The sequence below is a fragment of the Phaeoacremonium minimum genome (assembly GCF_000392275.1).
Source record: "Phaeoacremonium minimum UCRPA7 unplaced genomic scaffold PA7_03_scaffold_149, whole genome shotgun sequence".
NCBI lineage: Eukaryota > Fungi > Ascomycota > Sordariomycetes > Togniniales > Togniniaceae > Phaeoacremonium > Phaeoacremonium minimum.
In genome coordinates this window covers 62,255-86,250 of record NW_006921056.1, presented here as the reverse complement: position 1 = coordinate 86,250, position 23,996 = coordinate 62,255, and the positions used below count along the sequence as shown (strand labels likewise).

At 52.7% G+C, this 23,996-nt stretch overlaps 6 protein-coding genes across 6 annotated transcripts; 4 read left to right on the top strand and 2 right to left on the bottom strand.

Annotated features, from left to right (window-relative positions):
- Positions 1-2,844: 2,844 nt before the first annotated feature.
- UCRPA7_2109 (putative snare protein) lies at positions 2,845-4,089 on the top strand (the record flags this gene model as incomplete). The annotated part of the gene is made up of 2 exons (XM_007914684.1): positions 2,845-3,721; positions 3,773-4,089. 2 exons carry the CDS (start codon positions 2,845-2,847, stop codon positions 4,087-4,089), a joined length of 1,194 nt encoding a protein of 397 aa, XP_007912875.1.
- Positions 4,090-4,983: 894 nt separating this feature from the next.
- Positions 4,984-5,553, bottom strand: UCRPA7_2108 (hypothetical protein; the record flags this gene model as incomplete). Its single annotated transcript, XM_007914683.1, has 1 exon — positions 4,984-5,553. One exon carries the CDS (start codon positions 5,551-5,553, stop codon positions 4,984-4,986), a length of 570 nt encoding a protein of 189 aa, XP_007912874.1.
- A 2,974-nt stretch (positions 5,554-8,527) lies between these two features.
- On the top strand, positions 8,528-9,523 carry UCRPA7_2107 (putative thiosulfate sulfurtransferase protein; the record flags this gene model as incomplete). Its single annotated transcript, XM_007914682.1, has 2 exons — positions 8,528-9,411; positions 9,466-9,523. The coding sequence occupies 2 exons, from the start codon at positions 8,528-8,530 to the stop codon at positions 9,521-9,523; spliced, it is 942 nt and encodes a 313-aa protein (XP_007912873.1).
- Positions 9,524-9,895: 372 nt separating this feature from the next.
- UCRPA7_2106 (putative abc multidrug transporter protein) lies at positions 9,896-11,308 on the bottom strand (the record flags this gene model as incomplete). Its single annotated transcript, XM_007914681.1, has 3 exons — positions 9,896-10,112; positions 10,178-11,243; positions 11,293-11,308. 3 exons carry the CDS (start codon positions 11,306-11,308, stop codon positions 9,896-9,898), a joined length of 1,299 nt encoding a protein of 432 aa, XP_007912872.1.
- A 5,152-nt stretch (positions 11,309-16,460) lies between these two features.
- Positions 16,461-16,790, top strand: UCRPA7_2105 (hypothetical protein; the record flags this gene model as incomplete). The annotated part of the gene is made up of 1 exon (XM_007914680.1): positions 16,461-16,790. One exon carries the CDS (start codon positions 16,461-16,463, stop codon positions 16,788-16,790), a length of 330 nt encoding a protein of 109 aa, XP_007912871.1.
- A 1,333-nt stretch (positions 16,791-18,123) lies between these two features.
- Positions 18,124-18,631, top strand: UCRPA7_2104 (putative rpel repeat protein; the record flags this gene model as incomplete). Its single annotated transcript, XM_007914679.1, has 3 exons — positions 18,124-18,283; positions 18,332-18,387; positions 18,458-18,631. 3 exons carry the CDS (start codon positions 18,124-18,126, stop codon positions 18,629-18,631), a joined length of 390 nt encoding a protein of 129 aa, XP_007912870.1.
- Positions 18,632-23,996: the final 5,365 nt, after the last annotated feature.

Sequence of the window (23,996 nt, the reverse complement as noted above, 5' to 3'; positions counted from 1 at the left end):
TAGATGTCAAGGTGCGGCGCATTTAGAAAGCGTGGGTAAATAGTCATTCAAGGGGTGGCCATCTCACCCCCATTAGACACATTATCATTCAGAGTGAGAAGACAATCAACTAGCGGTGTGCATCTTCGCCCGGTCTTAGTATCATATCAATCGAGTATTGCACTTGGAAAGCCACGCTCATATACGGCAGCCCGCGATAACGTTACCGGCATCGATACCGGGCTCTAAGACCCCTATTAAGGTCTGGAGAGCGTTACAGGAGGCAGAGACGGGCTAGATCTCGGCGGATGAGTAGCGGCTTTTGCTTTAACTTGTCATGATACAGCAAGCAAGGCAAAAACGATCATCACCCAAGCCCAAGCCCAGTGGCCGTTCGCAGACAAAAGTGTGTCAGCCTTGTCAGCTTATTGTCCAAGCCCAAACACCTCTGCGTGGCTGATGCGCCTCGCCTGAGACTTGGCTTCTGCATCGTCCCTCGATAGATCCTCCCAGCAAACCCCCCATAAGGCTAGCGTCCTGGGAGCTGAAGCTTAAGGTGCTCCATGATTTATGGACCGCGTTTAACAATTTGCGAAAGACACTCATATTGAAGAACGAAGATCTCTCGCTGTACAGGCCAGGGCATTTCCACGTCAAACACAGATACGTGCGGCGGAGGAAGATCAATGATAGCTTTGAGCTCATCAATGGCGGCGGCCGCCAGTGCAGGAAGAAGACCAGCTGGAAGGCGCAGGCCATGCAAATGCTGACGGGTAAGCGGGAGAAGGCCGAGCCAGAGAGAGGCCGGCGCGGGAAGGCCGCTGCGGCGCGATGCAGCGATGGCGTCCGTCCGAAAAGGCCCAAGACAAGACAAGCTATTGGCGGGACGAGTCTGGCCTGGCGAGGGCGTGGAGCCATCTCCGCTGAAGTTGAGCATAAGTCGACTTACCGTGCCTTAGCGCTGAACGGCTTGCAAGGAGGCTGCATAAGTAGAATGTAGAATGCGTAGTTGTCTACTAGATAGATGGAGATCGTATGGTGGCAGCGAAGGGAAGAAGAACAAAAAGAAGACGAAGAAGAAGGGATGGATCAGCTGCTGGTTGTGGCTACTCAGCACTTATTGAAGAGGCCAGGGCTCCCATCCATTCCTTCATCTCAAGCTCTTGTCTCTCTCTCTCACTCTCTCTCTTTCTTGTCTGTTCTCTGTGTTGTTTTGTGTCATCCCATTTCGGTTGACTTGACTGAAGTTCACTGAACTCACTCGACCATTGTGAATCACAGACAAACGGTAACGTTATATGACCCGGGCCTGACTGACTGCAAAGACCAAAGAGAAGAGCTGCCGACGGGGGGTAACGTTATCGTCACTCTCGTCCTTTGCCAACCGCCGTCCCTGTCGATCGACGTCTTGAAACCAAATTTGCTGCTGGCCGTGTGCCTGACCCCTGTCTCCCTGTCTGGACTGAGAACTCTCGTGCAGGCTCGGTGCAGAGAGAGCAGCGAGAGCAGCCATCGGCCATCCATCCACCACCCGTCTTGGCCAAATCTGGTTTGATATTACCCAACCAAGCCGCCATTTTAGCGGGCGTGTCGCAGGAACGAATCGATTGTCTGCATCTGCACTGCTTCTCTACATACTGCATAACGTTAGTAGTTCTCTACACGTATCGTATTGACTCTTTTGGTGCATCTGTCAAAGAAGAGCGTTTCAGCGACAAAGACATCGGCGCCACCGCTTCAACACCGCTCCCTCCCTCTCTTCGCATTCGGCTAGAGCATATTTGATTCTTCGTCTTTGATTGCCTCGAATTCTCGAATTAGGCCCCGCCAAACCCAGAAACCTCTGAGGATCGGATTTATTTGTTGGTTCGGAGAGACTTTGGAGATTGTGGTGTTGCAGCAAGTAAGAAAAGACGAGACCTTGAGGGCCCAGGTGCCAGGTACCTTGCAGCACCAAAACCCAGAAACAAGCGGAGCGACAGGGGCCATCTGTGCAGCAGAGCCGACTACCTACCTAAGTATCTCAGGTACTGAGGTACCCAAGCTAAAGCTGCTAAACCGACAACCGACCGACCTGCCCCATCTTACAACCCAAAAAAAGTGCGCAGGAAGAGCCACAGCCCCCCGGCTCGGAAACCCCCTTAACGCTTCAGACCTTCCTCCCCCAGATCTGTAACAAGCGGCCAACATCCTCGATTCCTCCTCTACAAACTTCTAGCAGCACAGCATACATCCTCAACAGCTTCATCGATCGCGTTGCATCATCAGAGCCGGCGACCAGCGAGCGGAACGGGCAATCAGAACGACCTCGGACAGCTTAGCCCCTATTCTTCATTACTAGGCGAGAGCCACGCCCTCGCGCGTTCAACTCGATCACCATGAGCGTCAGTGTTTCACTCCTACCCCGACCTGTGTTTCAATCCTGGGCTCCAGTGGACCCGTTGTCGCTGAGACAGTCTCTCAATTGACTTGGGCCCCATTCCCAGCTCCCAGTGCACTTTGCCTCCTTCTCCCTTCTCTTCCATCAACCAATTTACAACTCTTGCATGCATCACGGATTGCGCTAACAATGGCTCAGTACGGGTTAGTAAACAAACGCTCCTCTCGGCCAACTCGACGAACCCTCTGCCCGCTGCACGCGGTGCCGATGGGCGAGGACAAATCTTTTGGGGATTTTACTGACGAGCGATGGTGTGCAGATACGGAGGAAGACCAAACCCCTTTGACCAACGAGATGGTGGAGGCAATGGCGGTGGCTACGGCGCACCACCACCAAGAGCACCACCACAGGGTGCTTTCGGCCAGGGCCCGCGTCCTGGAGGCGGCGGCGGGGGAGCAGCAGGCAGATATAACCAGGGCCCTGCTATGGGCAGAGACGACTACGGTGGTAAGATTACCTCTGCAAGAATCGCAAGCTTTGAGAGCAAGAACAACAGCTCTGACAGTGGTGCTGTAACAGGAAGCAATGTCGAGATGGCCTCGCTCGCCCAGAACGCCTCGTCCTTCGGCCAGGGCGACCCGAATGCTATTCTGAACGAGTGCCGCAGCATCGACCAAGGAATTGACCAGATCGAACAGAACCTGAACCAGCTACGCATGCTGCAGGACCGATCTCTCAACGATGCAGACACATCCGGCGGCTCGTCGACCTCTCGACAGCTTGACGCCCTCTCCAGCGACACCATGTCCCTGTACCGAGAACTCACCGAGCGCGTCCGCCAGGTCAAGTCTTCTCCAGACGCCAGACAGCCCAAGAACTCTCCCCAGGTGGGACGCATCGACCGTCGCCTGAAGCAGGCCATCCAGCAGTTCCAGCAGGTCGAGTCGGCGTTCCGTAAGAGGACGCAGGACCAGATGGCTCGCCAGTACAAAATTGTGCGTCCAGACGCCCCCGAGTCCGAGGTTCGTGCGGCCGTCGAGGACGTTTCTGGGCAGGGCAACCAGGTCTTCCAACAGGCCATGATGCAGAGCAGCCGGCAGGGCCAGGCAAGAGCAGTCCTGAATGCCGTTCAAGACCGCCATGCCGCCCTCCAGCGTATCGAGCAGCAGATGATCGAGCTTGCTCAGCTCTTCCAGGACATGGACACTCTCATTGTGCAGCAGGAGGTGGCAGTCACTCAGATTGAACAGAAGGGCGAGGAGGTTGTCGAGAACCTCGATAAGGGTAACGAGGAGATTGCCGTAGCTGTGACTACCGCGAGGAAGACACGAAAGAAGAAGTGGATCTGCCTGGGTATTGTTGGTAAGTTGACTTCCCTTGCCCCTGAAAGCCAGATGCTAACTCGATGCATAGTCGCCATTATTGTGATCGTGGTCGTGGTCGTTGTGGCTTATGTCATGATCAACAAGCCCAAGGACAACAATAACAACAACTCCAAGCGAGCGATCCAGTTTGCCGGCGAAATCCCCGTCTCCAACATCTACGCTCAATTGAAGATTCCCAAAGCACCTTCAAATGGCGAAACAGCGGGACCATTAACTCGATTCGCCGGGGCAGGCAAGAGCCTAGCGGGCAGATTTGTTATTCCCAATGCAGACTTCGACCCTTCAGAGACGGCCACACTTCCAGTGATCCCAGCCAAAGGCTGGACTGGACCCAGTCGTCACTAGGCGGCCCGCCTCACGAGATGGTTCTACGTTGTACAAATACCGACTTTTAGGTCTTCGTTTTCGGTTCACGATCAGCATCAGCACTGGCCTCCCCATCCAAGTCAACTCTATTATTGATCATTTTAACTCATACCATCTTCAGTGTCGTCCCAGAATGAGGAGACACCGACGACGTGGTTGACCCCCCGCTGCGATCTGGACTTGATGTCGATCCACAGCGACGAACTTGGAAACTCTCCCGTATTCTCATATGTTGTAGAAACATCGACGGACAGATACCGTCGACATATCCCCTAGCTACCTACTTAGTTGCGCTGACTTGACCTGGATGGGGGAGGCTTGTGTGGAGTTAGTGCATTACCGGCGTTTTAATCGAGAACTCTTTAGTTACGAGCAGGCTATTACAAATGGATTATTTGCTTCTGTCTAGAAGAAGTTTGGAGAGACCACATGTGAATGAGATGCGTCTATTTTGCTTCCAAGAGCCCATGCTCAACCTGGGAACCCGATGAAATCCAAAAATGCGGAGAATAGTTCGCTCATCGTTGTAAACTATTAGATACAACACCTAAAGGGGGAACGAGCCCCATGGCTTGAGGCAGGAGCCCTTCTTCCATCCTGATGCTGCTCAGAATACATCTGAGGTCGTAAGGTTTGGTGATATGAGACACCAGCCTATTGGTATGGATTGTCATTTACTCCCAATTACTCTTTGGGACGACATCCTATGCTTCCCTGCTCCACTACGCGGCCCTAAGCCCTTGTGACGTTGAATGCTTTGAACGTCGAACTGTGCCGCGAAGACATACCCTGGAGCTATTCCAGTCGATTGAGGGCTTTTCGCTCTGTCGAGTAAACATATGATTAGATCTGCACCATGCTGGGGTTGTCTCCTCAATCACCCTCAGCGACATGTCCCGCTTCGTCGTCTACCTCAAGGCGAGGCGGCGCCTGCTCCTGGGCTGTCTGGTCCATATCTGTAGCTACCTTGCGCTGTCGGTCCTCCCCAGCGCTAACCACCTTGCGGAGGACGCCCATACGCTTCTCAAACTCGTCTATGAGAAGCCCGTAATCCTCCTCAACGGCAGCTTGCCTGCTACGCGTGCCGCTCGCCGTGGATAGCTGCAGTTCTCCGCCGTCGCCCGTCGCCAAGGGCGAGGCGCCTTTGCCGCCTCGTTGTCGGCTTGCGGAGCTGGCGCCGCTACCTCCCTCGATGCCCACTCCTTCAATACGGAGCATCAGGTTCGCGCTGCCTGCTCCGTCGTCCTGAGCGCCTGGGGCGGCTGGGGTGTCGTCTTCCATGCGGCTCACCTGGGCCGAAGTGACGGCCCAGTCTGCGCTCAGGCTCGACGCCCAGGCCACCTCGTAGCCGGCAGAGCCGTCTTCTTTCGGGACGAGGTCTAGGACAATGGCGCGCTCCTGGGCGGGGTCGGGCGGCGCTCCACTGCCGGAGCTTCCATGCATGGGAGATGGTTCATGCTCGGCTGAGGTAAGGCTGCTGTGGCGCTGAGCCAGAGCTTCGGTGAGGATGTCGGGGTCGTCGTCGGAGAAGACATAGTGGACGCGAGGGTGGTGGGTTGCACGGGTGGTTGAGTCGGTGACGAGGGTGAAGAGGGGTTGGAATTGGGGCGGCAATGGACCCTGTTGGTGTTGCTGTTCTATCGCATCAGGCGAGTGTGATGCTGATGGCCCTCTCTCTGTGGCAGCTGGAGGCTGCGGCGATGGCGAGCTCGGCTTCAGAGACGCTTCACCAGCCTGCCTGGAAGCTGAAGAGCCTGGCCGGTCAGGTTCGGTCATGACGAAAAAGCAACAGTGGACCGGCGACTTGACGATGCGGGAACTGAGATGCTAGCTAAGCGGCGGCGGTCGGCGGGAAGCTCTGGCATGTTGGGTTGGTGCGATGCTTTAGTAGGTCAGGCAAGTTGTAGAGTGACAGCGGTCGCGCGCAGACTGCCATAGATTGTTGCGAAAGGCTGCAGCTTGCCGCCTGGCAATTCCTTAGGCAAAAAGCTAAGGTTCGCGGATGTCAGGATGCCTCGCACCTCAGATTAACGTAGAGTGGACGGACACAAGGCAGATCACGTTCCATTCCACCTGCAACCTGGAACCTTGAATGCATGACACTGACTGATGGATGCAAGTGGATGTCGGCCGCTCACGGCAAGTAATCGTTATCTTATCGGCACGTGCCCCGCATTGGTGCGCTGAACCTTAACGCGTCCCGCCTGGAGGTCGCGATTGAAGCATGTGATGGTGTTTTGAAGTGAAGGCAGGCCGAAAGAGTGAACTGCTGTTTCTCAGATAAATTGAGAAAAATGGAGATGGAATCATTCATGACACAAGCGAGCGCCGTTTAATTTTTCTTCTCTTTTCTGTAGAGTAATTTCATTGCAAAAAGGGTATCAATCATTGCAGCCCTCAACCAACTCCAACAACGCCTACTTTTCCACATGTGATCCCTTGCTATGTCCACCCATGCCTCTCTGTAAGCGGGAGTTACACAAGGACACCTGAACGCGCAAATACTGTGCTTTCCGTCTCTGCAATAGAGACTGCCTAGGCTTGAGGGCTCTCGGCAGCTGGAGCCGGCCCCTCGTTCCATTCAAATCCTGTAGACTCATCAGCATGCAAAAGGTCAGGAGCGAAGGGAGGGAGGAGAGCCTTACTCTGGCGACACATGGGACACTGGCCCTTGGATGAATCTTGCTTGATCCACTCCAGAATACAGTGCTGTGCCAATGCAACAGCAGTCAGCACTCATGATACGTTTGGACAGGACTGAGGCAATGAGACTAACCATATGGAAGTTGTGGCCACACTTGCCGGATACTATGGGAGGTTAGGAGGCTCTTGGAGAGAGTTAAAGCTTTTCAGACATACGCAGGCTGCACTCGTCTCCGGGATATCTGCATGTTGGGCAGGTTCCGTCGAAATGGACCTGGCAGATGCCGCAGACATCGTCTTCAGGGATATCCCATCTCCAGGTCGCCACGGCGTTCCACTTCTTGATCGTGACCTTCATGGCTGCGACTGCAACTGCCACCGATCCAGCGGAGGAGAAAGTTTCAAGTTCATCAACGACTCAAAGGCGCGCTCCAGTCAAGTGGGTGAGAATAGCAAGAATCTGTGGATCGGCTGAGTATAGTCGGCGCTCAGGGGTGCGACAAAGTCGGCCGGTGTTGAAGATTCGGATCCGTAATAAACAAATGTCAAACGGGCAAGAGTGGGTGAGGAACAGTAGGTACCGTTACCCGCACCGTCATGTACCGTACCATGCCTAAGGTACCTACCTAGGTACCTAGGTAGGTAGAGGAGGTGGCCCAAGCTCCCTGCTCGCGTCAAGGTTCCAAGGTTGGGGTGAGCTTCCGCCCTGAACCACTAACACAATGCTGCTGGGCTGGTATACCTACCGTACCGTACCGTACCGTACCGTATTGCAGGTCCCTCGACTCTCCAATCCTAGCAATGACTTGGCGCCGTTCTCGCCCGTCTGCCTCACTAGAGGAAGCGACGGAGCCCCGATGACCTTTAGCTCTTAGCTCCTCCACCTCTTGTCGAGCAGAAACCTGGAAGACCACCGCCAACGCCGCCCGGCCGATCAGAGTTCGTCCCCAACCCCGCATCCACCAAACTCTTCTGCTTCTCTTGCTTGTCATTCACTCTCAGAGCAATTCTCACAGTCTGTCTGTCTGACGATCTATTCAAAACGGCGAGCGGAGGCTGGGACCCGGCTCTCCACGGCAGCAGCTTGCCTCTTTGTCTACCTTATCTAGGTACCTCCTGCATGATAGTGCCCGTGCCCGTGCCCGTGCCCGTGCCCGTGCCCACAAGCTACTTCTACTAGGGATAAGGTACGCCAGGGAAAGCTCCAATTTGTAGAGTTTGACTCTGAGGATTGGGGTTGTCAGCGGACAATTCCCCGGCGCCGCAGGTGAGGAGACTAGGTACGCAACTAGGTGGACTTGCACAATCGCAATCTGGATCCAGCACCTCCACTCTCGCGAAAGCACGCAAACTTACGACTTTTCCTTCTTCCTCTCTTTCTTCCTGCTACCCTACTCGTGCATCCCACTCGAGCAGCGCAGCGCCGAGTGCAGTGAGAAAGCGAGCCGGGGCCAGCCAGCCCGCCCCGACCGAAGTGGGGACGGACTCTCGTTGTCTTCCGAGCCATCCTGGGAATCTTATCTTGACTTCCTAACCTCGCAATAACTCAGACTCAACCCATTTCTCGTTGTGCCACGGCCCCCGTGGTGAAGGATACCGATCAATTACTGTCGGATCACTCCCGATCGAGGTCATCCCACAGCTCTAGAGAGCTTCTTCCACAATGGCGACCCTCATCATGTTCGGCTCCTCGAGAGTCGGAGTCGCACTGCCAAGAGCGACCCTCTCCAAGCTCTTCTCGCCCAAGTCCTCCTCTGCCGCGCCCACATCGCCAATGTCCCGTCGCAACCTCTCCTCCTACCTCGTCACCCCGAAAGAGCTGCACGAGGCACTCAAGAAAAACCCGCCCTCCTCCATCAGCACCGACCCGCGTATCATACCACTGTGCGCCGCATGGTTCCTCCCCAACGACCCCGAGAAACGCACCGGCATCCAGGTCTACCGTGAGAAGCGCATTCCCAAGGCCCGCTTCTTCGACCTCGACAAGGTCATCGACAAGCGCAGCCCCTACCCGCACATGCTGCCCGGCCCCAAGGACTTCGCCGCCGCCATGAGCGAGCTGGGTATCCGCCGCGAGGATACCGTGGTTGTCTACGACACAAAGGAGCTCGGCATCTTCAGCGCTCCCAGAGTGGGCTGGACTCTCCAGGTGTTTGGTCACCCCAAGGTGCACGTCCTGAACAACTTCCGCCTATGGGTCGAGGAGGGTCTACCCACGGAGAGCGGCGAGCTATACAATGTCGAGTGCAATACCTATCCCATCCCGGAACTGGACGCGAGTAAAGTCGCTTCCTTCGAGGATGTCAAAGAAGTTGCAATGGACTTCAACAAGGAGGGCGCGGAGGGCGTTCAGATCCTAGATGCGAGGTCGAATGGCCGCTGGACCGGCAAAGCTCCCGAGCCCAGGCCGGGCCTCTCCTCCGGTCACATGCCTGGCTCCATCAACATTCCCTTCGACGCCGTTCTCGACCCGACAACTAAGGCATTCTTGCCCGCCGACCAGCTGAAGAAGATTTTCCAGGACAAGGGGGTTGACCCGCAGAAACCCATCATCTCAAGCTGCGGAACTGGCGTGACGGCGGTAGTACTGGAGACGGCATTGACGGAGGCGGGTTACGGCTCGGCTGACTTGAGGAGGGTTTATGATGGCAGCTGGACGTAAGGAACACAGTCCCCCTCAAGCCTGGAATAGGTACTAATGTTCTCTAACAGCGAATGGGCACAGCGTGTTCGCCCATCGGATTCTTTGATCCGCTCAGTCGAGGCGTGAGTAATGTTCGTAAGATTAGCAGCGGCAAATGGCGTTGATTGGGATACCCTCATTACTGCGACTTCTGTTGTACATGTACGAACGAATGTCTTTCGTCGTCTCTCCGGCCCCTGGGTTCTCCCTGCGTTTCTGGCATCCTTATACACACACCTCCCCTCGCTGTTCAAATGAGTCCATAGTAGCATATGCGAGGCATGGAATTATCAAGTGCATCTGTCAAGTGGTTGTAAATAGTTCCTCGGAAACCATTTCTCCGATCGGTTGAGATATGAAAATATTCTAAATCGGCTCTGGCTTAAATGCATCTTCCACGTCTCAACGCTGCACGAAACAGGATCCTGTCTATCCATCTCTAACAAAATTGAAGACTCCTTAATCTTCTTGTAGGTTCCAAAGTGTCTTGAAAAGGCTGTCTCGTTCTAACAGCCTGCGAGGCTGATCAAGCTCACTGACCCGGCCCTCGTCTAAAACAACGACCTTGTCGAAGTCGATGATTGTTCGCAATCTGTGGGCAACCATGACTGTTGTCCAACCGCTGAACTCATGCTGGATGAAACCTATGACCATTTTCTCAGTCTCGTAATCAAGACTGTTTAGCAGATGTCAAGATTAGTCCTCTGCTCACAACGCGACTTTGAGGCGCCCATAACTCACCTGCTAGTTGCCTCATCCAACAGAAGCACTTTACTTTTCCTCAACCACGCTCGGGCCAGACAGAACAGCTGCTTCTGCCCGGCGCTCAGCCAGTCCACATTGAGGTCTGCGTCTAACCCTCCCTTGTCCTCGATCAGACCCGCAATGCCAACCTTCTTCAGCACTTCTAGAAGACCTTGGTTGTCCGCTTCGCCGAAAGGGTCCAAGTTCTGCCGCACATTCCCCGCCAGGAATAGCGGTTCTTGAGGGAGTGTAACAAGAGAACTCCGAAGCGAATTCAGTGGCATGCTGCCAGTATCAATACCGTCGATCAAGATTTTGCCAGCCGTTGGAGGCTGCAGGCGAAGTAAGAGGGCTAAGAGGGTCGATTTCCCGCTTCCAGTGCGGCCAACGACTGCCACTTTCTCTCCCGGTCTGATGTCGAGCGTGATGTCTTTCAGCACTGTCCGCTCACCATAGGCAGCAGACACACCCTCCATTGAGATTGCCCCACGCCCGAGCCAGTTGTCAGGAGGAGTATCTGGTCCGTCGGATTCCTGGGGCGTGTCCCGCTCAAACTCCCGTATACGCGCAACAGCACCCAAACTGGTCTCAAGCTGTGTCCATTGCGTGATCAGTAGGCTCAGGGTCTGGCCGAAGCCAATCACACCCGTCAAAGCCACACCCAGGAGACCAGCATCAATCGTATCCCTGAGGGCAACAGCAAGGCCAACCAGCAGAACAGCAAGTCCGGCGATTATCAGGTCCAGCACGAGAGTAAGCCATCGTTGGAGGCAATAGAGCAGATAGTATGGTTTCTGGGCTATGGTGAGTCTCCTCAGATTCTCCTTGTGGAATTCTCGTGCCCAGTCAAAAGCTCTGATAGTCGTCAATCCTGTGAAGGAGGAGATGAAGTGACTAAATACAGGAGATTTGGCTTCAAGCTCCAGAAGACGCATCTGCCTGCTGGTCCGAAGATATATCCGCTGCAGAAAGAATAGGACTACTGCCAAAAGTGGTATGGAGATAGCAAGATAACCTGATGCAATGGACGTAAGGACAAGCTGAGATATGGTAGAGGTGAGGTCTTTGCACAGGTTAGTCAATGTCTCTCTATAGGAGTTTATAACGCGTACATTCGAGAGCCAGCATAAAAGCAATGGGCAGAGGAAGGTCTACCAGTGTAAGATCCTGACTGAATCTGAAAAATATCAGCGGATGCTCGATCAAAACCACCACGGTTTCTTACCTATTGACTATCTCACCGGTGTCCGTCTTGACAAAGAACGATAATGGCGCTCTGGAAAGGTTAGTAGGCGTTCTACTCGGCTACATTGAGACTGATTACTTCATAGCAGCCTTGAGAAGACCAAAGTGCAACGCTTTAGCCGAATACGGCACCACGATCACAAGGTAAAACCTGAACTGTTAGTCAAGCATGGGCTAGGATGTGAGTGTAGATCATACCAGACTTCGAATCCCAAGAATATCAGAGTTAAAGCACCAAATAATATGTAAACACCAATCCACATCCCTATGCTTTCATTGGGGTTTTTGGTATTGGCGGAAACCCAGAACTTCAACCAAAGCGCTGGGTTCAAAGTTGTCAGTCGTCGCAAGTCCAAAACGTGAAATGCACATGGTCAGCTTACGCTGGAGGGTTCGGAATCCCATTTGCAGTACGACCAGTGACAAGAATATCAGAAATGAGATGTTGCCCATAGACTTGAGATAGAACAGAATAGTGTTCTTGTTAGCATGACCTCGATTGTTAGTCAAGGCAGCGGCTGTTGTTGGTAGACCCCCTCCAGACTTTAGATTTGATTGTGAGTTTTGCTTGTTTTCTCCAGTACGATCGGTATCTGCCTTCTGGCTGATCTGACGAACACGTAGACTGCTGATATAGTCACTTGATGTCTGAAGATCATGAAAGGTGCCCTGCTCGGTGATACGGCCTCCTTGGCCAAGAACGATAATCTGGTCAGCATGTGACAGGAGTTGAACTATGGTGTTGTTAGCAGGCGGGATGAATGCTAAAAGATTGTAGACTTGCCGGCATGCGTTGCAAGTATCACAGCACGGTGGTTACCGCGTAGAAGTCCTTGCGAGCCAAGCAATGCCTGAAAACACCTCAAAGATGTCTTAGAGTCTAAGCCTTTCAAGGAGTCATCTAAAATAGTGATTTGTCTACGGGCATATGCAGCTCGCGCCAAAGCCTATAGTCAGTCGATTAGCAACTTCCCGCAATTTTGGTCGGTGATACTCACGATACGCTGCTTCTGACCACCACTTAGCGAGCCCCCTTGGCTGCCCACCTCCGTTTGATCGCCATCTTGAAGAGCATCAAAATCCTCTGTCAATTGGCAAGCCCTTACGACCTCGTCGTAGAAAGCCTGATCAAAGCTTTCAATGCAGATGATATTGTCCCTGATAGATTTATTGAGGACCCAAGGGTCCTGTCCGCAATACGCGATCCCCCCTGGTGCTTGGACATCGACTGAACCTCCTGAGATATAAGTCTCGCCGAGGAGTGCGTTCAATAAAGTTGATTTTCCTGTACCGACAAGACCAACTATCATAGTCAGGGTAGAGGGGAAAACATCAATGCTTATGTCCTGAAGTATCGAGCTATCGCTTGTCCATCCGAAATTGGCAGCACGAATATGGATCAGGGGCAACCCGTCCATTGCTGGATCGTCTTCCGATTTTTGGGTTGCGGCATCTTCAGCAACAAGTTCTGATATGCTAGATGTAGAGGTTTGTTGCCTTTGCTCGTTGAGATTTCTGAAATCATCTCGCTTTTCTTGTACAAGAAATTCTTCAATACGATCCGCACAACTGAGAGCAGAGTAGAGTTGAGTAGCAACCATGACAAGTTGGGCGACTGGATCAATGAGAATGGCCAGCAGACTCAAAGACGTGAATGCCTTTGCTACACCAAATTGCTCTCCGCCGGAGACTTGCTGGGCTATGGCAAATGCTGCGAACGTTACAGCTGGTGTCATAATTGATGGCAACTGGCCTTGACCGGTTGTCAGTAGGATCTCTCAGCGCCCCTGACATTTACCTACCTATAAGGATATTGGAAATCTGCATTTTACGGAACCTTTTCGATTCATCGAGCTCAAAGTTCCGAAGGTCTTGGATTTGATCAGAGACTTTCTCTGTTAGGCCCGTCATTTTGACCCCCTTGATGGAGCTGATGACCTCCGTAGTGATGCCAACGCGTTTTTGTATAGCCTGCATCCAAGCTCTTTGTCGTGGCGGAACGAGCTTGCCGACCTGCATTGAAATGAGACCGCAGACTGACTCATTAGCAAACGACTGTGTTGGTACTTGGAAGCCTGGCATGAAACTTACTAATAGCCAGAATAATAGGAGCAATGCATACAGCTCCAAGTTGAACCCCAAGAATCCACAACGCGATGGCTACTTGTAGGATGCAAGGGACGATGTTGACGATCCATACTGTGACAATCGTGATACGGTCTACATCATTGCTCATCAGACCTACCCCTGACGAAGCGTTCCCACTCTCAGCCCGTGTCGACAGCATGCCTTGGTAGATCAGGGAGATGAGAGCTCCACGGATCATGGTAATGAGTCTGAACATAATGTGCATATTCCAAACACTTGAGATCTTTGCACAGGTTAGAGGCTGCTATACAAGCTTGTTTCCTGGCCAGTATCCACTTACCGCAAAGCCAATATAGGTGAGCGCATATGCGCCAATCAACCCATAACCATGGCTAACTGGCATAGCCGAGTGGTTTGTGATATAGCTGATTGTTGCCTCGACGAGAAAGGGTTGCGCTATACTGAATCCTACCACAGCTAGGCGAGGTATCATAATAAGGATCAACTCGCGACGAAATGCTCTTGTCACTGCAATGGCTAGAGCGTGCTTTCGATCTTTGTTACCTGCAGACGCCTTAGTTTTAGGGTTTGTTTGTCATAGGGAATTATCTCCTTACAAGTTGACCAGGCCTTGTGCATCCTTTCGAATGTTGTCGGTCCAGACAGCGCATCATCGACTGGATAAAGATCATCCATCGACAAGTCCTTGTTGTATCCCAAAATCAAAAGTGGATTGATCCACCAGAAGAGACTTCGGCTGATGATTCCATTCAGCTCTTCAGGTGAGACCTCTTCGTCACTGCCCACGAGCACACCATATTTGTGCTTCGGGACTGATTCGAGTATGAGCCACAGAATCCGTGACCCAAAGGTGATACTAAGGATCGTGGCAATAGCCATGTTGTCTGGCAGTAGCCATTGCGTCCGTACACGGGCTAGGTCTAGTAAAGTAGTTAAGAGCAGGAACGCTTGGATGATCTTGCATGGGCCTGAAGAGCAAGCATGCTCTCTATAAGACAACACGGCGAATATTATAGTTGATACGAGCGCCAATACAGCAGATGCGATGCTAAGACGCGTTCGTTGAGAAGAATCAGCCGCCCACAATGCTACAAGACATATCTGTAGCACGTTCACGACGGCGAAAATAATCTAAGGCGTCGATTAACTTAACGCTACGGATTGATACAATCCAGTTTCTGGTTTATCAGTCTTACTAGCTTGAGCGTCACTCCGAGACGCCATTGCACATGTATTTCTGTCTTGCAAATACGGGAGAGATGGAATAGAGCGATGATTGAAAACGAGACGCAGGGCACGATAGAGAGGAATGCTTCTTCAAAGAGAAGAGTAAAGTCAAATGCTTCGCACGTTGAGCCAGGGCCTAGCACAGGACCGAAGCTATCGTCGTCAGGGCACCTTATCATAAGTGGACTCGCCGAAAGCAACACAATTGGAAAAGGGAGGTTTGTTTAGAGTGGAGAGGTGGCGCAAGGCCGATACAGATCCTCTCCCACAACATGCTCTCCTCGCAAAGCCTCCCACGATGTATTATACGAGACTCAGGCACTGCATGTTGATGAGGTCAAGAGGAGCGGCCGTTACACCATCCGGGACGGATCGGGGGCTTACGTCGCACCCAGCTTGACCGTTACCGGATGAAGAAGGACATTCAGGCGAAGCGGCCGGGGAGTGTTATCTCAGGTCCTGCGACCGTCATTTCCCGGCCGACAATGGTCACAAGACGATCAAGATTCCGTTTCAGGTCGCCCGGCTGAAGAGGCAGCAATGTCAGCCCGTACTCGTGCATCTGGCTAGATGATGCGTTTGAAGAGATATCCAGGATTCCTGCTTCAAAGGACGAATCCGAGGTGCCCAATTGTCAAGCAGTGGACAATTTTAGCGAGGGCCAGTTGCGGGAAGGCTCAAGTACTCACCCGCCGTCTTCAACCGTCTGCAGGCCTTTCCGGGAGAAGTCGGGCAAATGCTCCTTTCTACTATCGCTTCGATTGATAACAATTGAAATAAAACTGAACAAAGATCATGGGACTGGAAATGTTCTTTCCTGTTGTCTTTTGTCTTTCGGTCTGAGTCCGCTCTTGGCGTAGAGTTGCAGCATTAAAAATGGTTAAGAAAACGTTGCCTAAACAAAGGGTAGTTCAATAGTCTGCAACTAATCATGAGCTCTTAAGAAGCTATGCCAGTTCAAGTCCGTGATCTAGCCCGAGGACCAGGACTTGGATACATATATGAGGATATATGGCCACGGGGCTTGGCTATACCTGAGTTAATTCCCTAATTGTTGTGGTGAAATAGTGGTGTTAAATGGTTAAGACGGCGGTTGTAAATCCAAGCTACTGTAAGTCCTGAAGACCAGCGTGAGATACTTGCAACACTCTGTGATTAATTGCTAACACTGTCATCATATTAGAAACCAATGGTAACCACACGCGTCCCTCAGCATCCAGGTGCAGTAACTCTCTACCTTCGTTGAATGCTTACTTGGCGGCAGCTCGTATAACATGCGCGAGTCTACCGATCTACGTCCATAAAAACGGCAATCAAGACCAGGGGACCACAGCGAGACAACCCCCCACGTTTGCTTGGGTTCACTGGCTTGGACAGTTCTGGATGCACTGACAACCGATTACCGTTAGGTGGTCCACTGGCGGTGAAGGTACCGTTTCGGTCGGCAAGTGGATGTTGACCTAGCGCTTACCGCGGGCGCATTGCCCTTGTGAGTAGATAGTATAGACAAGAAAGATAGTCTACAGTTGATCAGTATGTTATACGTAGACTGGCCGTCTCCTCTTCTCTGCATTGAACAACAACAAACTCTAACCTGCACGCCGTAACTACCCCTCAATTCTGGAAATTGCAACGTTGGGTTCTTGGACCATAACAGCCCTCACGCATCCTACAGTCTTACCAGCTAAACCAGGCGACAATGGCTCTGTTTTCACCGGCGACGTGGCGGGCGCTGGGGCTGACGGTGGGCGTGGCTTACACGGGGTTCGGGATCGTGGAGACGCTGCTGCCGGCCCAGGCGGCGCGGGAGTTCTTTGGGATCCAGCCGCGGGCCAAGGCCGAGGTGGACGACGCGGTGTCGGTGATGGTGCCGCTGATGGGGGCTCGCGACTTCAGCCTGTCGGCGGCCATGCTCACGTTCTGGTACTACGGCAAGGACTGGGAGCTGGGCGTGGTGATCCTGGCCGGCTCGATCCTCTGCGTGGCCGACTCGATTGCCATCTTCAACCGGAGGGGCTTTGCAGCGTGAGTTCTGGGGCTGTCTCTGTTCTTCTCTTGGACTTGTTCTATCATCCTGTTGACGTTGTTGAACGACGTGAGCTAATGCTATAGCAGAGGAGCAATTGCCGGTGTAGGATCGATATGGTCGGCTGTCGGGCTGGGTTTGATGTCTCTGGAACAGGCTTGAATGGTCCTGACGAGGACGGGCTCTTGATACGGGGGAGTTCTGACAATGTTTCGTTGTTTGCTTGACAGCAAGTTCATCTGGGCGCATTCGAGTCCCATGTTGCATGGATGCATTTGAGCGGAAGAGGATGTACATGTACCTTGCTTGTTGACCCGTACACTGCTGCTTGAGAACTCAGCCCAAATAATCCTGATAGCACCCAACATGACTAAGGTTATCTTTACATCTTTGTTACACCTGTGTCTTTCGTCATGGTGGGAACCAATTGGGTCTGAACCTCCTAAGGATTGAGAGACAGCCAGTGCATTTTAGAGAGAAATGACGTGTACCATAGCAGCTAGTTATGGACCCAAAGGGAGCGTGAACAGCTCCAAGTGGAGCGATCTCCTTGCCGAAGAGGCCCTCGTGGGCTACGATATGATGTGGTGTGATGTGATGTGGTGGTTTGTTCCTGGGACCTTGCATAAAGTGAGTATAAGATGTAGCTATAAATGTAGATACCGCGTAGATACGGTAATTACACTACTATATATACTTACACACAGGTGAATTTCCCTGTTCTGATAAAGCAAGATCTCGATGTCTCACCATGTTTCTGTTGCTTGGGAAGCACAGGAACAGCGAATCCATTCCAGGATGAGTGCGAGAGTGCGTGTGTGTGGACGGGTAGGTAGCGGGGGCCAGCCAGGCCCCTGCCAGCCCAGCCAATATCGATGCGGGGTAACGTTAGCTGACAAGCTGGAAGCTGCACCCTGCAGGCCACCTGGCTGCGTCACTCCACCAACCAGCCGAAGCTTGCAAGCTCACCTGCAGCTACAGCTACTTTCAGTGGTGGTGGTGGTGGTGGGATGGCTGTCAGCTGTTTTTGTTACCCAAGCTACCCGATGACCCTGACCATCCATACCTTACATACATACTGCATAGTACCTTGGAACATACAAAACCGCCGCCATTCCGTCTCTCAACCGACTTGTTGATTGATTCCTTTTCGCTGACTCCTCTTTCTCACCATAACCATCAAGCAAGCAAATCACTGAAATCCCCAGGACTGTTTGTTTGTTCTTCTGAACAACCGCCAGTCTTCAAACACCACAAGCTCAATCGCTAGAGCAGTGACATCATCACCATCGCCTTCGTCACCACCACCTCCACCACCTCCACCACCTCCACCACCATGGCCGACCAGCAGAACCAGCCTCAGGCCGCCCCCGTTGACGAGACTCCCATCTCCCCCATCCGCCCGGACAACGCCCGCAGAAATTCCCTCGAGAAGCACCTCCAGCAGCGTCCAGAACGTGCTGAGCTCATCGAGCGTGAGCCCTACCATCTTTCAGGTTGGCTCGGCAGAGCTTCAGGAATGACATGCTGACCGTCATGGCTAGGGAACATCCTCCCCGCTTCCACAGCAGCTCCCGGCCTGCAGGCTCAGCAGAAGGAGGTAGGTCAAGCTTGCCGTCTCGAGACACTCCTCTTTGCATAGTCACTGACGTGGACGGGCCTCAAAACAGCTCGAGAAACACATGCGCGCCGACTCCCTCAACGAGAAGATTGCCCACCGCCCCAGCCCCGACGAGCTGATCAAGAAAGGAGTCCTGGGCGCCGACGAGGACCCCCGGTCTCCGGACGAGAAGTACCAAGAGGCCATCGAGGAGGAGTATGCCAAGCGTGAAGGCGGTGCGTAGAAGGCTTCTTCGACACAAAGATCAACTGGCACGCTTGAAAAGACATTGCAACAACAAATGCGGACAGAGTTATGTCGTCCTCTAGGTTGGGCTGGGCTGGCATGTCTCGCTCATGTTTGTGCACGCCTATGCGTATGGGAATCTACACTGTGTCTGTTTCGCTTCGAGGGGCCAAGTCCCGGCATGGCATGGAATGGCATGGTATGCCATGGCTTGCTTACTTACGACGAAAAGAAACAGCAAAACACACAAACCCTTGGGAAAGGCGTTACGTAGGGAGTTTTCTGTTTGTGCTGGTAACTGCGCCTCTGCACACCGGGGTAGTGCAATTGGGAAATGGGAGCTGAAGTGTCTGGGAAAACTCAAGAAACATGTCTTTCTCTGATGTATTCTACAAACTAGTGTAGTGTCCTTCCAACTCTCCCAAAATATCATATATGATGGGTTTGCGTAATTCGCTAAGTAACTGAGCCGACAGGATGAGATGCATTTAAAAACGGTCTCTTCGTTTCTTCCATTTACGGCTCTAAATGCAAGTCCATTCTCCAAGCAGACTGAAATCCATCATGTGCTTGTGATGCAGGTTGATGGTATCGTCTGATCACCTAGGTCAGACCAAACTCCAATCAGTCCGTGTGAACCAGTCTGCCTTGCCCTTCTCCCCGGGGGCCAGGCTTCAACCTGTTCCTGGCTGTCATCCCCGCGATAGGTAGCGCTTAAGTGATCGAGTGACTCAGATGATCGATCAGTGAGTGGCATTGCATTGCAGGAGATGGGGGTGATTGGGTGCGCAGTCGTTGCCTACTCTTTAGCAGGCTTGTTACCAGCCTGCCAAGGTAGGGATCTTATGCAGGCACGCTGCCAGAGCTGATCCACCAGGTTGGGCAGATGCGTGGCATTGGGATCGGGCAATGAATGAATGGGGTCCGCCTGCCCAACTTGCATGAACACGCTTGAGGTCAGTAGCGAATCGAGTGGCCCATCGCAGCAGGTGAGCCTGTCCATGTCGGCAAAGCCAGCGAATCGTCTCTCGTCCCAAACAACAAACGGCACATTGCCTTCGACGGCGAAGCTGATTGAACAATGACGGCGTTTCATGCAGGTCGACGACACACATGGCGAGGCGGAGGAAAAGAGCATCTTGAAACAAGCGGATACATGTCATCATTGTCTTTTTTTTAATACTTTTTTTTATATCTTATTCATCATGATATCCCTGGTCATGCGACTCATTCGTGAGTCCAACACGGCTTCCTGCGTCCATGCTGCTGCGACTGTGAGAGGCCAACAACAAACTGCCGGATTGTCCGGGATGTAAGCTGAAGCTTGCTTGGTCGCCTGCTTTGACCACGCTCGCCACCTTGAGTTGGAGGATCCCCTCTCCACCCCGATTGCCAAAATTAGTGTCCCTCCGCAAAATAACCAGGCAGTCCACTGCAGGAACACGAGACCAACCCGCCCATAAAAAAAAAAAAGAATCCCTGATACCCTGTCGCCGCCGCAATGCTATGATACAACACCCGTCCGCCCCGTCCAGGTGGACTGTGCGTGAGTATGTTGAACAAGGAAAAGTGTAACAATCGCCGTGGGGCTCTCGTAAACCAGTCTGTGTGGTGAGGTATGTGGGGTCTAAGATGCCTCCCATAATGTTTGGGTTTTGATGTCTATGCCGTCCCTTTATGTCGAGTTGTTGAACATCCGATCCTGGTCAGACCCGAGACCAATCTGCCCAAGACCATGCCGCCCAAAGTTGTGTAGGAGGAGTGTTCTGTTCGTTGTTGTACAAAGAAACAAGAAAAAGCCGACTGAAGCCTGGAAATGGTGTTCTATCGAGGTAAACAAAGCTGTGATACGACTGTCTCTGGCGGCGGCGCCATCATTTGTATTTGTTGTTGGAGTAGCCACCGGAATAGCTCGGAGAGGGGCCGGACGGCTCCTTGCTGCTCTTGCGGTGGTTGACGACGACGACTTTGCCGTTCTTTCTGCTGGAGCGTTCGGTGGTATGCTTCCTGTTGCCTTCTGTCATGGAGTGGTTAGTCAGGGAGCGTCTCGCGGGGACGACTGTGTGCTCCTTACCGGCGGCGGGATCGCGGTAAGTCTGCTCAAAGACGAGGGATGCCTCACTGGAGCAGTCCGAAGCAGGAGAATTGTAACCGTGAGATGATCTGCTGGCCCATGAGACTACGGACTCGTCTCTTTGGGAGGAGCCCTGGTGGACCACTGTGGTACCGTACTTGTTACCCATTTTGAGAGATAGGAGAGTAGAGATAGACTCGGAGGATGAGGTTCGAGGAGTAGAGCGTAGTAGGGATTGCTTATGACGATACTTGGAAATGTATCACACTCGTGTGCTATTCTTTGAAGGCTTCTTCGAAGAGAAAAGAGAAGGAGAGGGTGGGTGAGGTCGATGCTATATACTCAAGGAAAGGAGCTCACCTCATAGTACCAAGGACTAATACAAGCTTGCCAGAGGTTTAGGCAAACGGGGTTGGCCAACTTACCAAGCAAGACGAGAGCTCCCGACTGGGGACGACACGCAATGCTAGAGGTACGGTACTGTACTCGGGAGAAGAGTGAAACGGGACAGCTAAGTTAAGGCAACTGGGACTAGCCACTTAGCAAGGCACAATCCGAGGAGAGAGTGTGTGTGGAAGCTTTGATCTCCGAGAAAGCCTGAAATGTAAAAAGAGCCATGGCCACGGGTGGATGGGGGAATGAGTCAAGAGACAAAAAAGAAGGTAGAAGCTTCTCTTGTCTCTGGTCAGGGGGCATGGTTGTTGCTTCGACGAGCGTGTGCCAGCCCGCGTGCAAGCTCTGCTTGAGTCTCTTGCTGAGTCTAAGCAGTGCGTCTAAGTCAGTTTAGCCAATGGATAGGCATCCCAGGGCGAGGGCGGATGATTGGGCAGAGAGTAGTTGAGGGAGCCGTTGCAGTGCTGATGGATCAGGCACCAAACAGCAGAAGGAAAACGACGAAACGGGAATGATCGCTGGGGAGTCGAGCACTCGAGGGTTAGGCGGAACACCAAAACGGGCACAGCACAAGGGGTGGCGAAAAGCTATAATAATCCGCAGGGCAAAATGCCATTCAATTCATCCCATAACCTTCAGTATAGTAGTAGTCTACTGTACACTACTGTAACACTGACGGGCCGGGAGGGAGGAGAGGGACTGGATGGAAATGCCAAGTTGTGGGTGGGTAATGGGTGTCGTCCGCCTCACTGCACTGAGATGACTTGCCGACTCGATAACTAGTCTAGTAGGGAGGGAGTAATAAGCGCAACCAGCATCGACGGATTGCCGCCCTCCACTCTCCTCCTACCGCTTGCTGGTGTGCGACTGGGACTGGGGCTGTCCGCGCACCATCCGCCGCCGGGAGGAGCGGTGTATTGCGATGATGCTGTTTGAGAGTATTACGCCCCGGTACATTGAGAGAGAGAGAGAGAGAGAACGTTTGAATTGGTGGTCTCAAGCCACAATTGAGCGATTAAATGCGAACGTAATGCCACGGGGTGTGTTTTGTCTGACATTGGTCCCAGGGACTGACGACTACGATGCCTGGTAGTCAGTTACCGATGCTGATATATCCAATGCCAACCAATTCAGGCCTCCAACAAGAATTGGTACTGTACTATACAGTACTGTGACCCAAGGCCAGTGCAGTCTCTACGGAGTGTCTGGGCTTAGCCTCCAGCTGAAAAGTGAAGGCCTCCCAGCCTCAATGCGACAGCTATGGCTGCATTTGCCTCCGTTCTGCCTAACAGTAAGCTACAGTCTCTCCTAAAGCCAAGGCCAGGTAAGCAGCTACCTACATACCTAGGCTCGCTAGGTAGGTAGCATAGGTAGCATGCTGGAGGGCGTTCAGTGTTGCCTTGTCTGTCCATGAATCAATCCCTCAATTCAGGCACAGGCACAGGCTCCAACCATCCCGTCATCACCTTCTTCACATGCTTTTTTCTGTTGAGAGGGCTTGTGGCTCAGCATCTTCTGGTCACACCTCACCTCGCCCTCCCTTTGACCATCGTCAAGACAGCACCAAATGCCAGAGACAAGCCACCCCCTGGTTGAGTCATTGGGACCCAACGGAAACCGAGGCCAGCGGCAAATGGATGCCCAATCTTCAGTTGTAAATGTTGGCCGGACGCTGCCAGAAACGCCGAAGAGGCGCGGAAAGATTGATTGGGAATTGCAAGAAAGACAGAAACACAAAAGAGAATTACAACGGGCTTTGGTGGATAGCACTTGGGAATTGGGATTTGCAATTGCTGCAGAAGGCAGTGTGAAGATCTGAAGAGGTGTTGGCGGCATTCGGGGCCAACCACGCTACAAGCTGCATGGAACCGCACAGTCTAAACTGCTACTGCAGCAGCAGGGGGCGTAGATCTCGCCCACAAGGCATTGAATGGCTGAACGGGCAGGGGACAACGACCGCAGGCCATATCATTGCTCTCCACGCAGCCAGCGATCGGCTCTTGACATGTCCGCGAAAGCCATGTAGCGAGTGGCATTATCAACCCTCAAAGGGCTGCAGTAGTTCGCTGTCTGGTTCTGCATGAAATGGGTACGGTAGCAGTCGGGTGGTAGGGCAAGGTAGCATGAGGGCACGCCAGTAAGACTCATGCAGTCATTCCCTTGATGGGGTCGTCCCCTTGAGTGTGTAATTTGACTTTACCTGACTGACCTTCTCGAAGACTGAAGAATCGATGGATGGGTTTGGAGCCACCTACTACCTACCTACTTACAAGGTGCACACATTGCCTGAAGAGCTCCTCATCCATCAGTCATCACTTAATCACCATGTAGACAAGGCTGCCCGTGACGACGACGATGATGACGACGAGGAAATAGATGACGATGATGTAGCCCGTCCAACACGGCTTTCCCAACGCAAAATTTTTTTCTCGGTGAGTCGGTTCTCTTGCCGGACGACACTGCCACCGCCGTCCATCCCGTGGCAATTGAAGAGGGGAAGAGACAGAAAACTCGGAGAGGCATCCAGGCGACTAGACCAATTAGGCCCTGAGCCGAACAAGATCGTTCAGGCCGTGAGAGAGGAGAGGAGAGGAGAAGTCTCTTCACTGGCTGGATTTTGTCTTCGGGTACCTTGCTGGATACCTTGTGTGTGTGTGTGTGTGTGTGTGTGTGTGTGTGTTTGTGCTGGGCTGGGTCGATGGAGTTGATTTAGGTTTCGAGGGCATGCAATAGGTCGCTTACAGCCTACTATAAGAGACAGACAATAAGTGAAGTGAGATGAGGTCCAGTCGCAACCATCGAGGTCGCACTGTCTCTATTCCGTTCTACAAAGGTCACTCGAGTTAAGCGGTGCATCTTGAAGGAATGACCCCGGTATCTAAGGTAGGTATCTGTA